General features: G+C 47.7%; 1 protein-coding gene across 11 annotated transcripts in view; it reads left to right on the top strand.

Annotated features, from left to right (window-relative positions):
- Positions 1 to 14,230, top strand: part of TTLL5 (tubulin tyrosine ligase like 5) — a 276,914-nt gene that overhangs the window by 102,131 nt on the left and 160,553 nt on the right. For all 11 annotated transcript variants that reach the window (XM_075926843.2, XM_075926842.2, XM_075926839.2 and 8 more), the window contains 4 exons: positions 440 to 478; positions 1,806 to 1,963; positions 2,872 to 3,172; positions 8,114 to 8,234. In XM_075926843.2, coding sequence (XP_075782958.1) covers positions 440 to 478; positions 1,806 to 1,963; positions 2,872 to 3,172; positions 8,114 to 8,234 — 619 coding nt within the window. The remainder of the gene's footprint in view (positions 1 to 439; positions 479 to 1,805; positions 1,964 to 2,871; positions 3,173 to 8,113; positions 8,235 to 14,230) is intronic.

Here is a 14,230-nt window from a genome sequence, read left to right as displayed (position 1 = left end):
TGAACGCTGCATCCAGCATCAGTGGTCCTGCGTCTGGGTCTCCAGACTTCTCTCTCCCAGATCTGGGCTACACAAGAAACCCATTTGGGAGTGATAGTGCTGATGAAGAGAGGGGGCATCATGTTTGAAGTCACTTATAGGAGGCATGCCAGCATTAGGAATGTAATTTTGCTTGCATTCATGCTTTGCAGGATGTTTATGGCCCTTTGCCTCCAACTGACAGATCCTTCAGTGTGACCTAAAGTAAAATAAATTTCTATTGAAAGAGAGCTATTTGGACTTCCTGTATCAGGCCCTATTCATCCATTTATGAGGTGGGATTTTCAGGGAACTCTGCAAATTTAGGTGACTTCCCTTGGACAGCTTGGCAAATCTTGCAATGATCTACAATGAGCTTTTGGTGCTGTTCTGTAATCTTCTGTCCTTTCTTCCTCTGCAGGGCCAGGATGAGACGAGGCCCAGTTGCTGGAAGAGCCCGGTAAGTGGCTATTTAAATATAGAATTTCTACATTTGAAGGGCTTTACAGTTCACACTGCTCAGGCATAAACTCACTGCACCCAAGCCAGCAGCTTGGAGCCCCAGCACTCATCCTGCCATCATTAGGTAGATTTGTGTGGGAAAACCTGACACTGAAGTTGCCCTCCTCCTCAGAATCAGCTTTGTAAATTCAGTCCCATGAATAACCAATTGCCCTGCTCTTTGAGAGCTAATTTTTTAGGTGACAGGGTTTCTCTCATGTCTCATAGCAGAAAACTCCTAGCACATTAGAGGGTCTCTATTGCTCATAATCAGACCCTCCCATGTGATACAGAATGGTGCAGATTGTTCCTTCTATAAGGGCTGACACTTCATAGACCTCAAGTGTCCATGTCTAGAGCTCCGCAAATTTGCGGATATCCACTTTATATCCACAGTCGTGGATGCAGATGTCCACAACTCATTTTTGCAAATACAGATGCAGACACAAATTTTGTATCTAGAACCCTGCAAATTTGTGGATATCTGCTTTATATCCACGGGTATCCACATCTGCAGATGTGAATATAGACATCTGCAGCTCAGTTTTGTCAATATGGGTGCAGACATGCATACAAATTTTGAATCCACACAGGGCTCTATCCATGTTTTTTTGTTTGTTTTTTTTGTTGGTAGATCCCAAAGGAGAGGGAAACAGAGGGAAAAGCAGTAGGACCTCTGTGCGTGCTCTAGTTACACTCAGAGGGGCTTTCTGCTGGAGCTCTTTGCTCTGGGTCAGTTGTCATGCTTCTGTCTTTCCACTGAGCAATGCAATGCCTCAGGGTTTTTGTTTAGATTGGGACAGGACTTGCACAAGAGCTGGCACTTTGTCCATGTGAATAAGCTATCTGCATAAGAGATTGTGTCAGGTGAATGTCAGGTTCAAGATCTTTCACCTCGCTCTCTTGCATGGCTTTATACTTCTAGTTCCTCTCTCAAGGCTCCCTGCTCTTCTGCTTAGAGCAACTGCCATTTGAGAAGTTTTCTGAACTGTTACTAGCTCACATATGTGCTGTAGAGTGAGTAGGGGTGTGGTGATAGAAACATGAACTTTTGTTGGGTTTTGCCTTGCCTCTATATCCTTGCCATGATGGTTTGGGGAGATGCTACCCCCAGTTTGTGCAAATCCCTGAAAAAGCCTTCCGCTCTAACATGGTGTGGGCTTCACCAAGAGTAAGGATAAGGCTGGGCTTCCGTGTTTTTCTCATGTAACACGCAGATACTAATATGTAGGCCATAATAGGCAAGACAAGGTGATTGAGGCTTCTGTCTGTATTATGCTTCCCAGAGCAGCTCTTAATGGGGGAGCAGGTCTTGGACTGGAAGCAGTGGATTCTAATCCTCAATTTCGTGCTGCGCTGTATGAGAGGAAGCTTCTGTCCCTGGAAGTACGGAAGCGCAGACAGTGTCATAGCAAGATAAAAGCAGCACGGGCAAGACCACCAGGTATTTATGGCTAGGACCGTGTATGTCAAATGGGTAAAGCCAGGCTAATAAGGGATGTTTGTCACTAGTTACCAGATGGTAAGGCTGAAAGAGACTAATAAAGCTGGTGTTAGTGGGCTCTTTTGGTTCTGGGAATCATGCTACAAAGGTAGAGACTCAATAGTTAGCATTGATTTTTTTTCACTCCATTCCCGTTTTGAACAGCCTCTCTCTGGTATGCCATTCCACCTATAGTTTTATCTGCATATGCTCTGGTTGTGGGGGTAAATCCCTCTGAATGGGGTAGTCACAGCCTTTTTCTGGGATCAAGACATGTCTGTGAAACCAGGTATGTTCCTATTCTTTCCTGTCACCGTCTGCAAGCAGCTGAAAACCTAAGGTGTTCCAGGCTGGATTTCCAACATGGCACCGACTAAGCCCAAGGAGTAAGGAAGAAACTGGTTCACCCTCTTGAGTGACATTAGTTTTTCAGGCATAAGTGCTCGTGTGCACAGTGCTACGTCATCAGGGGAGACAGTATCTGCAGTATATTGGTGAACATGAAAGTAAACAAAGACAAGGAAATCCAGACTAACATAAGAACCCAGAGATCAGGTCATGTGTTAACCCTGACTTTGCCATGAAGTCAGGATATTATCCTGGACAAGTCATTTATCTGTTTTTACTTTAGAGACGAGGAAATAGAGTATAGTAACCTTCAGTTACTTCCTGGGAGGAGGGATTTGTAAGTTGCTTTGAGATCCTAAAGTGGAAAGCTCTAGTGAAAAATGAAATACAGTGGTGAAGACTGGGCTATTACAGATCACTCTTGGACTTCCAGTAGCAAAGAGTGTGGGCATAAACAAGGGGGTGATGAGTAATAGGAAAGGGTTTTTTATTCCTCATCATTGGTTTCCTCCTCATTTTAGGGACTTCCAAGCTAAAGGAGATGCCTCTAAAGTCTGACACAGAGAGTGATGAAGAAGAGGAGGCACGTGAGAATGAAGAAATAGAGGTTACTAGGGATGAAACTGCTGCCTCTCTTACGGACACGCAGGTAAAATGCAAGCCAAAGCTGTCCGAGGTGATGGATGCTGTCTGCCGAGAGAACGTGTTGAAAGAGCCTGAACAGAAAGCTGGAGGTGGAGGAGCAGAGCTGCTTCTCCAAGAAGTTAAACCAGAGCCTCGATTTAACTTGGTACAGATTCTGCAAGAGAACGGGAATCTAAGGTAAGATTCTGTAGGCAGATTATTTTGGTACTCATAGTAATTACTATCAATGAATACAGGAAGGAGGGGGCACTGAATCAATTGTAATGCCCTCCCTTACAAGTTGACAGAGGAAGGTGGTAGAGCTCTATAACAAATGTGCTTAGATTTTGCTCAAATGCAGGCTGCTTTAGCATCTAGTTTACACAAAATGGAAACAACTGGAGGAGCCTTCGCCTTACCAGTCTTAGAATATGTGACCTCAGCATTGCACATTGGGACGTGAAGTCTCCATGGGATTTTCTCTTAAGAGGTGGCTGTGAGCAGAACTTTGGTCACTTCAAAATGCGTCTGATTTGATGCAAAGTGTTTCTTGTTGAACTGTAAACCTTTGTTTGTTCATTATCTCTTCTGTTTTTCATCTTACTGTATTTTTGTTTTACATGAAGCCAACAAATGAAGGCTGAGAATAAAATTCTCCTGTTGTTCTGACCGCCCATAAAAAATCAACTTTTCATTCTTGTGCCTTTGTTCTTGAAGTGCATGTTTCTAAGGGCTTATCCACATTGTGTGTTTCTGCATAGCAAGCAAGCCTGTGTATATACAGCACATCAGCTGGCTGTGCACTAATATCCCATTGGACACTGCTCCAGCACAGTGAAAGTTCCAGAATGTGGCTTAGCATATTAGTGAGCCACACTCTGGGTCTTCCACTGCACTTTATCAGTGTCTACGTGTGAAGTTACTGTGCAGCAAGCTGGTGTGCTGTAGATTCACTCTGTGCAAGCTTACTGTGCAAACAAGCCCTAACTTTAGGAATAGCAACTGAAATGTCCAATTGCAGTGTCTTGAGAGCAAGACAGAAGTGTTTTGAGGGTGATGAAGCAATGAGAGTTCTGATTGTCCAGTACTGGGAAGTATGGGTTGCAGGGAAAGTTTGGGAACTCTCCAGGTGGGGCCTACTAGATAGGAAGATAATCAGTCTTCTGGATAAGTGGAGGAGCCGGAATATCTATCTGCTGAGGGGCACATTATAAAGATGGGGGAGAATATTCCCTTACTGAATAGCAGGCCTTATGGCAGGCCTGCACAACTCGGAAAGCGGTGAGGGCCATATTACTCCAAAGAAAACAGCTGCAGGCTGCAAGTAGGGATGCTCTCCCAAAAAATACCGAATACGTGGGCTAAAATTTTTTGTCAAGCAAAAAAAAAAATCACGCGTGTCTCCACTTGGCCCCCTGGCATTTGTCTCTCCTTCCCCCTGCCCCTTAGTGCCTGCCCCCTTCTCCTGACCTGCCCCCTTCTCTCAGCACAAGCACCTTCCCCTCCCCTACCCGGCTTCTGCCTTCCAGGTTGCGGGGCTGCCAGAGCCTTTTAGAATCCGGCGGTCGCCAGCCGTGATGTCACGATGCCACATCACGCCTGCATCTTGGCATCTGCCAGCATCCTGCTCTCTGGCTCACGCCCCGCCTCCTCGCGCCAGAGCTGTACGCAGGCAGCCCAGCAGTGAGAATCGCCGCACTTCACCCTCCCCGGCGCGCCACTCCTCTGCCTGGCCGGTGGATCGGATGGGGCTGCGCCGCCCGTAGTTGGCACGGGCCGCACAGTGAGCCCCTGCAGGCCGCATGTTGTGCAGGCCTGCCTTATGGGGATCAGAATAACTGTGTCTCTTCTAGATAAAGTTTTCATTGTTTGTGATATCTTATAGAAAATAAGCTTTCATTGACCCCTGTGTAACCTGCCGCCTCTTTCCCAATTTCCCAATTTAGTTCTGTGAGACTGGGAGGCCTCAGGAAACATCAGGAGGAATTTGGGTTGCTATATTATCTTGCTATGACTGAGGCATGTGCTGCTGTGGTGTCAGGAAAGGTGGGGGGAAGAGAAGGGCAGTGGTTTGGAAACAGGTTTTCAAGACAGATATAGCAGTGCTGACCTCACCCACTCATACTGAGGGCAGCCAAGCACTGCTAAGAATGCAGGCTTCTGTCAGAAGTTACTGGCAGATTCCTACTCAGCACCCAGCCCCACTGGGATTCCCCTGAAGCAGCTAAGGAGCTTCACACGGCGTAAAGCGTGCAGTGACTTCATGTACAAGGATTGTGCTGGACTGGGCCCTGTCTATTTGTCACTGATGGAAAGTTTGGCTACAGGGTCAGCAGTCTGAGGAACTGAAGTCATGAAAATCTCATCTGAAAGAAACCAGCCTGTCTCATGCAGTCCTTCTGAAAGGCAGAATGTTCTTTAATCCTCTATCTAGGCCTGGCCAGTTATCTTTTCTACCTCTTATCCTTCTAGCAGTACTAATAGGTGGTCACAATTATTGGGATTCGTTATATTCCCCACTGTGTGAGCCTCAGGAGAATTAGAGGAAGCTGTATCTGCCTTTGCTTTTAAGGCCTCTGTGGAATGCTTTTTTCTTTTGACTATCAGGCATAAGACAGAAAAACTTAAAAAACAATAAATAGATTAGTTCCACTTTAAAGATTAACAAAACATGTAGATGGTATCATGACTGTCATCTGAAGAAGTGGGTTGTTCCCATGAAAGCTCATGATACCATCTACATGTTTTGTTAGTCTTTAAGGTGCTACTAGCCTATTTGTTGTTTTCTAAGATTTTCCTGTTACAGACTAACTTGGCTACCCTCTGAGGCATAAGACAGACAGAGGTTGCAGGAACTAATGTAACCTTCTACTTACAGGGCCCATTCTGAAGGGCCTCCAATGGTTCCACGATTAAGAAGGTCCAGGTTCTGAGTTTTGAAACCAAGATACAGGCAAGAAGCTGTCAACGAGTTGTTCTCTAATTCTTACAGCAACAAGTCTTAGAGACTTTATCACAAGATATTTTGATGCCCCTGGAAGGGATCTGCAACACTGTCTTCTGTTGATATGCATGTTAGTAATTAAATTTGGACTGTCATTGCTCATTAAAAGTGTTGTCATATGGGTGGAAATGAGGTAAATATTGCATTTTATTAAGATCAGAATGGAGTTAAATGGGATTAAACTATGTGTTGTGTAGTCATGCCTTAATTTACGTAGTCATGCCTATTTGTGTGAAAGTAGCTATTTGCATATATATTTGCATGTATATGCAACCACACCTAAATTGTGGCCCTTGGCATGTGCTGTGAGTATCATTGTGGCCCCCGGGGCTTCCAAAGTTGAGTAGCCCTGGTCTAGACACTAAGGCAGGGAGTTCTGAGGCGCCACAAAGATAGTTCATTGTAATGGAGTTCATTGCAGGGCGGAGACCAAGCTTGTATTTTAGTTAAAGTAAACCCCTCAGATAACCCAACCAAGACACGTCAACCTGAGCCTCCTATAAACTCCTCATCTTCTCAAATCTTCTCTTGCACTGTGGTAGGCCTTCAGAAATGTGAAGAACTAATGACCAAGCAGATGCATGAATCCAGGCAGTGCATGGCATTTAACTTCCATGGTCATCTCCCTATATCATCTTTAGGCTGATGCAGTAGTCATACTGGTGCTGCTGCTATTTTGCATGATTTCCATAGTATTAGAAGATGCACTTTGTAGATACGTATGGTAGGGAGGCCAGGCTTCTGAGCTGGGGAGCCTGTTATAGGATCAGAGACCCTAATAGGATCAGGTGCTGACCTAGTATAGTGATGAGGGCCATATAAGTACTGAGAAATCAAAAGCAGGAAGTGGAGTACCATACAGGAACATACCTTGTCTAAGTATAGGGAAGTGTTTAAAAAGCCACAAAGTATAAAGTGGTTGAGAGGAGCAGAGAGCCCTTGGAAGGAAGTGGTGGCAGAAAGCTGGGCTCTCACAGGGATGGCGGAAGGTTTGAAGGATAGGCTGCAAATGGCAGGGGGACCAATAGACATGCTAGGCCCTTGGGCAAGATGGGGGTGGACAGTTCTGTGCTTCCGGAAGGGGCAGGGCTGTGGACGTGAAGGGAGAAGGCTGGAGTCAACCAGCCCAAAGCACCGCCCAGACCACACCATGCCCTCCTTCTTCTCCCACCAGCCATTAGTACCATCTGGAGTGCACTGCTCAGCTCTCTAGTGGTGATTTAAAGTGCCTGGGGCTCTAACCACTACTGCTACTGCAGTACTGGCAATGGAGGCTGGGAACCTGAGGCCCTTTTGAATCACCAGGTCCTGTGGCAGCTGCCTTTTTTGCCCCCTGCCCCCATCCATTCGTCATCAGGCCTGAGAAATGGTTGGAGTTGAGCAAAGCCTTAGGTAGTTGTTTGTCTTAAAATTTGTGTTCATTGAAATTACTGAGAATTAAATTGTGTATCCCACCCAACTCCTGTACCATCTGGTCACCTTGCTTCGCTTCCATAGCTTCTTATGTGTTTGGGCAGCTGCGTGGAATGCTTTGCTTTAGTGTTTCTTTCTCTTTGAATTGTACCTGCCTCAGTGAAGCCTAGTTTGTAACTCAGGGGTGGTTGGGGAAAAGCACATTTTCACAAATATTATTCCTTTGTTTTATAGAGATTTAATCTAGATGAGGAGAGGTCCCCTCACTCATGCCATAAGAATGGCAGGACTTCCTTTACAGCTTTGTCATTGGGACAGAGCCCTTCAGTTTAATTTGTGGTCATGAGTGCTGTGCTCAAAACTGTCATAAAGAGATAGAGCCATGAGTGCTTCAGAGTGGGCTAGAAATATTCTGTTCAGCTGGTGCACGAATGGTTGTACTCCTGATTGGGCTGCTAAGGATGTGGGAAGAGAAAGAGGGCACCGTATTCCCAGAAGTTGTTTTTGCTCATAGAACTTGCCTTTTCCTATAGTGGCCTCTGGAGCTTCTGCCCCAACCTGTTGGAATGAAGGTATATTAAGAATAAATTAGGGACAAGGAAGCCCTCTTTCTCCTCATCCTTAGATGATTCTGCTTATCAGAGGACTTTGGTGACTATAATTAGGTTCATAAACAGTCCAGATGTGGTGCTGTGTATCTGACCACTGTTTTGTTTCTTCAGCAAAGTGCAGGCTCGCAGGGCTTTCTCTGCCTACCTGCATCGTGTTCAACTACGTCTGATGAAGGAGGCTGGGGACCAGATCCACAATGCTGTCTGGGCTGCTAAGGAGGATGAGCAAATGGTAAGAAGCTATGCTTGGCAAAAGGAGCCTATCTGAGAATAGTCCTGAGAGAGTGGAGGCTAGTTCCCAACCTCAGAAAGAGCAAGGTTAGAAAGCTCCTGGTTCCTGAAATTGTGCACATAGCTCTACCTCTGTTGAGAATTGGTGCCAGGTTCATAGCTACAGGCCAGATAGAAATGCTGACTGACTTCTAAGTAAGATCAGCACAGTCAGCTCTTAGTGAATTTGGTTGACACTCTATCCAGTACAGCCTCTTCTTCCCTGCATTCCTACCTCTGAACATACCTATGGTTAAGTTCCTGTTCCCTGGCAGGATTTATTCTGAGATTTCTTGCTAGTGCCTGGATTTTCCAGTTGACTCACAAAGGGACCAGCAGCTTCCTTTAGAAACAGAAAGCTTGAATCTGCTTAAATGGAGTGGTGCCTGGCTTAGCCCTCTTCCTCATACACACTCTTATTCTGTGTGCACCTTATAGAATCTTCCCTTACTTCCTTGCAGAAATGGAAAGGAGGGGAAAAGGTTTCTCTCTAATGTTGAATGTTCCTGGATTTCCTCAGACAATATAGTGAACTCTCCCTATCTAAATCAGCCACTTTAAGGAGCTCTGAAAGCCCAGTATCCCTTTTTTTAAATCTCCTGAAAGACAGCATCAGATTATATGCTGGTTTTTTTGCTAATCCAAATGGACTCTTGCTTAAAGCAGGCTGTGGGGAAACCGCCAGTGCAGCTTGAAGATAAAAACCAAGTGTCAGGAATAATCAGTCGGCTCAGTGGAAAATGTTACCCCTGCTCTTTCCAAGTGGAAAATTGAAACGGGCTTTTTTAGATTCATTTTGTCTGCTGTGCTGTGAAAAATGTTTAAAATAACAGATCAAACCAGCCTAATGTAATGGCAGTGAGAGGGGAGCTGTGAAATCCAATGCTCTGGCTGTGAGGCAGCTCATTTATGCACTATCAGGGCATCTAACCAAAAACAAATCCAGAGGGGAGATAAAAAGGGTTCAAAACCGAATACCCACAGCAGGCTCTTGTCTTGGAGCCTGACTTGATATCTGTGCTTCCCATCAGAGATTTTATGAGAGGGCTGACGTGGGGGGAAAGGGGGGGAGGTGGAGTGAGTACCTGGCCAGAGGTCATACAGGGGTTGTGTTTTTGATGCAGGAAGAAGGACTTTTTTCTGACCAGAGGTTGTATCTGATCACGTGGTAGGAGGTGTGTGGCCGAAGAACTTTAAGACCCTCCTCCATTGTGGTGGGAAGAGAGAAGTGTGTCTTGCAGCAGTTTTGTCATTTTACCCCTGGATTCCTTTTACATTATAGTTATGACAATGCTTGTTATAATAGGAACCTTACATTACTGATGTTGCTTAGATTTTCCACATCTGCTTCTCTGCCATACTTTCCTCATAGAGATATTCCCAAAGTACTTCCATCCCTGTCCCAGTCCAGGAGGCAATGCATAGTTCTTCTTTGAGTGCTTGTTCATGTCCATTCCATATTAGGTGTGTGTGCTTGCTACATGCACCAGTACTGGGAGTTTTTTCCCTCAGCAGTATCCATGGGGACATGCTCTGGTGCCCCAGGAGCACACACGTCCCTGGTTTAAGGGACACTGCTGTCTTGTCTTACCCTCAGTTCCTTCTTGCTGCCAATGCCGAAACTTTCTGCTACTTCAGCTAGAGTTGTCTTGTTTTCTGTTCGTACAAATTTGATGGAACTTGTAGTATAGTTGTAGATAGATGTTGTTACAGTTAGTTATTCTTAGTAGTAGTTTTTTAAAGTTTTTAGTCTTGAATGGGACTCAGCTGGAGGATAGGGCACGCCCCAGTCTCCAGGCTTTCAGACCTACAATTGCTGCAAATGGCCGATGCCCATTAGTGATCTGCAGGGCTCGACAAACTGTGGTGACAGCTACTCACCAGCCTCGCACCATGCATGCGCCAGACTGGCACCACACATGCACGCAGCGCTGGTGAAGGGGCGCATGGAGCGACCGGCTGAAATCTACTCGCCATGGGCGAGTAGAATCAGCGGTTTGTCGAGCCCTGGTGATCTGCATATCAGTTGTCTAAGATGCTTAGGCGAAGGGTACATGATGACAAGTGCTGTATCTGCAAGTACTTTAAACCTAGGACAAAGAATGAGTGTGATATCCATGTGATGGTAATCCTAATGGACTCAGCTCTCATTCCAGCCGTGGAGCAATGGTCCAACACTACACCAAGTGCCACAGAAACAGAGGCAGCAGGGGGGCTGCATGCAACTGTGAAGGTTAATCAATGAGCCTGGGCTCATCAGTTAATCATTTACATGAATACACTATCACATCCCTACTCAGTGCACCCTTTGAGAAGCCGGGCCCTATCTACAGTCCAGTAGTGCAGTCCATCCCATGGTTTGCTTATGATCCCAGATAGCGGTGTTGGCCCCAGCCAGCTTCAGGCGTCATTGACGCCTGAAGTTCTTCAAGCAGCTCTAGTGATATCCTGGTCTTGGGGAAAACCCATGTTGGGACCTACCTGTGGGCCCCCTCTCCTCAGTGGCATCATTCCCCATCAAAAGGGATGTCTCACCATTGCTCACCTGCCTGACACTGTCATGCCTCCAAACTGGAGCATCGGGCCGGGCAAAGCCCTCTTTGGTTCTTGCACTGATTGGCACAGCTCTTAGAGCAGTGGTCCCCAACCTTTTTGTAGCCAATAGCACATTCATGTTTTCAGAAGAGTGTGGCGGGCGCCAACAATTTTTCAAGGCTTATTTTGTATTTGTATATTAAAGAATACGAAAAACATCATATTTAATATATGAATCCTAAGATAAAAAAGGTAATTTTACATGTAAAAGGTATTAATTAAGTTATTCAGCAATTACTCTTTCACCTTACCATGTGAATTTACTATTTTCATATTAAATGTGAATTGGGTAAATTTGATAGAAACTTAATTTAGTTGGATAATTTTTGTTAATTATGTTGTAATTTTTAAACAAAATTCTGCGTTAATAAAAAGGGGGGATGTCCAAATGTTGTTGCAAAAAAAGCACCCTCCCTCCAAAAAAAATCATGACACCTTTAAATCTTACACTCCCCATCCCCACCATGTCTCTTCCCCTTGCTTCATCAGCTTCCCTGGTGCCTGCTGCCCCCCAACTCTCCTCTGCTGTCCTGACTCCTGCCCTTCTTACTGCCCTCAGCCTTCCTGAGACCTGCCCTCCTCCACCAGCCCTTCTCTGCCCCCTGTGCCCACTCCTCCAGTAGCCCCACTCTGATCATGTGAGCTACCCCTCCTCATCCCCTCTCCTAACACCTCCCTCTACACACCTGCCCTGCCTCTCTCCTCTGGTGCTGGTACCTCCCCTGCAGGTGTCTGCCCTTCTGCTTTACCCCTAGAATCCCCTGGCACCTGCACCTTCCCTTAGCCCTGCACCCTCGTGGTGCCTCCCCCTTCCCTCACTGCCTCTGCCCCCTTTTTCCCTGATGTCCATTCCCTCACCACCCTCTGCCCTCATTCCCCTCATTCCCCTGTGCCCTCACACCTGACTTGCTCCATCCCCGCCTTCCTCATGCCCATCCCTTCTTTCAAGTCTTCTCCCAGCACTTCCCCACTCTAGCCCCAGTGCCCTTACCCTATCCTCTCCCAGCATCACCCTGTCCCCCCTCCCACTGACACCTCCCCTCCTGCCCTTTTTCTCATTGTCTCCACTTGCCTCCCTCCTCCGGCATTTGTATCTCCTCCACCCATCACAGCACTACCGCCCTGCCAGGTGCGCTCACTGCCGTCCCGCCTCTAGCCAGGCTCTGCTCCCTCACGCCCCACTCGGCACATCTCCTTCCTCCTCCTTCCCTGAGCCACAGCTGGCCATTTTAAAAAACGGCGCCGCAACGCCACACCGATGTGGCACCACCCCCTCCGGTGCACCGCATGTGACTTCACCCCCGGTGCAGCCCTGGCTCCACCCAGGTTGACAGCGCATGCTCGTGCTTCTCTCAGCCATGCCCGTTTTCCCTTCCTGGGCCCAGTACCTTCCCCGGCCGGGGTCAGCTTGCCGGCCTCCTTGTCGGAGTCCCTTGGCCCGGTGGGGTCTTCTGACGGGGCTGTAAGTGCCAGCAGCGCCCCTACCAGCTCCGGTGCAGTAGTGCGGAGCCCGGTGGCTCTGTTGTGCCGTGCCAGTCCGCCCCTGCATTGGGGTGTGCCTAAGTCAGACTTGGCGGGCACACATAAATGCCCCTGCGGGCGCCATGGCGCCCACTGGCACCGCGTTGGGGACCACGGTCTTAGAGGCACATCCTGCCTGGCAATACTGACCGTAACTATTTCCAAGGGCTTGATACTGATTACAGGAATGATCGGGAATCAGCAATTGCTGATTGCCAAGCCCTTATCACCAGTCTCTGGGAAGGAGATTGCACTACTCAGAAAGTTACTCCCGACAACTGGCTCATATTAGCTCCCACTCCCATTTGATGTCCTGGTACCAGTCGAGTAGTGGGATGCATAGATCACCCAGTATGTGACGCAAATCTACCAAATGCTGTCGGTCCCTGAGATCCTGACCAAGTTGCTCATCTTGTTTGGACAGGTCAGCTTTGGGACATAGTGACTTCACCCTATCCTGGTTGCCTGGCACCAACTATTCTGTGTACAGCACTGGCAAAGAATGAGGTTACCTGGCTATAGGACAAGTGCTGGTACCTACTGTGCAGTCCTTATCTTCAGCACCAAACCCTGCCCTATATCCCCAAGCTCAGAGACTGACAGCGTGGTATCCACGGTTCACCCAACCTTCTTGGCTGTTGATTGATCTCAGGAGCCACACAGAGGCCAGCACCCCCTTCTGCTGCCCAAGGCTTTGGTGTGTAAGACCCCACATAGACTGTTCTTCGATTGCGTGCTCATGTCCATTCAACTGCATGCACAGATTGCCATAAAGTTTTCCCTTAGTGGTACCCATCGGGCCAGCTGGGAAGTCCCCTGGAGTGGTGCCTCTATAGTAATGCATTTATACTCCTGCTGGCTCTCCACCCCTTCAGTTCCTTCTTACCCATGACAGGTTGTTGGAGCTCTTATTTCACTTGCTTGCAAGCATGGTCCCAGTGGTATTTGTAGTTAGTTAGCACCTAGTTGGTCCCATTGTTTCTCCAAGTTGCTTTCCCTGTTAGGCAATTAAGTTGTTGTTTATCTATTTAGTTAGTGTTACTGTTGGGTCCCCTTTGCCTCCTGTCCCACCCCTGGGGCATGCCAAGGCCTCACGGAGTTAAGCCCTGTGCAAACTCTACTAAGCCTATGCCCTGTGGGGACCTGCACAATTCATGCCTGAAGTGTCTCAGTGAGGCTTATGTCCCAGCAAACTGAAAGATTTGCCATAGTGTCAAGCCTCGGACCCAGCAGGCGAGAGATTCACGCCTGAAAACACTTCACTGAGGTGCACTGTCCTCAGTGTGGTAGGCACCAAGTTCCTCTGGGTCCTCAACAGTGTCAAGATGCCTTTCTGCCCAGCACCGCTCTCAAACCCTGGTGCCCTGTAAGAAAAAAAGGGTAGATCGCTGCCTTGGCATGTGCCCATGGTGCACCCCCAGTCAGGGCACCCTGATGTACTGGTGCTGGCCTCAAGGCTTGCTGCTCCTGGGCCCATGTGCAGCCAGTCAAGCGCAGCCAGGGAACGGAACCCAGAGGAGGAGCTGGTGCTCATCGATGGACTCTCCACGCCAGACACCTTTGAGGCAACCGCGTGAGTTGATAGAACTGACCTCGAGCCCACCCTCACTCCTCTTGGTGCACTGTGATCGCTGTGCCCGCACCAAGGCATTGGCACTGGACCCGGGCAGACAATCATCGAGGCTGGCACCAGCTGAGCCCTTGCCGATGACCTCAGGCCCAGCAGAACATGTGATGCCACTCTCACCAGCACACACTTTGATGCCAATTATGGCACTGGCTGTGGCCATGGAACCAGTGGCAACGCTCTCCTGGGAGTCGTGGGAGAGCTCATCCTCCAAT

Source organism: Pelodiscus sinensis, chromosome 5, assembly GCF_052426305.1.
Source record: "Pelodiscus sinensis isolate ZL-2025 chromosome 5, ASM5242630v1, whole genome shotgun sequence".
NCBI classification, from domain to species: Eukaryota; Metazoa; Chordata; order Testudines; family Trionychidae; genus Pelodiscus; species Pelodiscus sinensis.
Note: the sequence above shows the minus strand (reverse complement) of the source record. Positions and strands in the feature narration are given on the sequence as shown.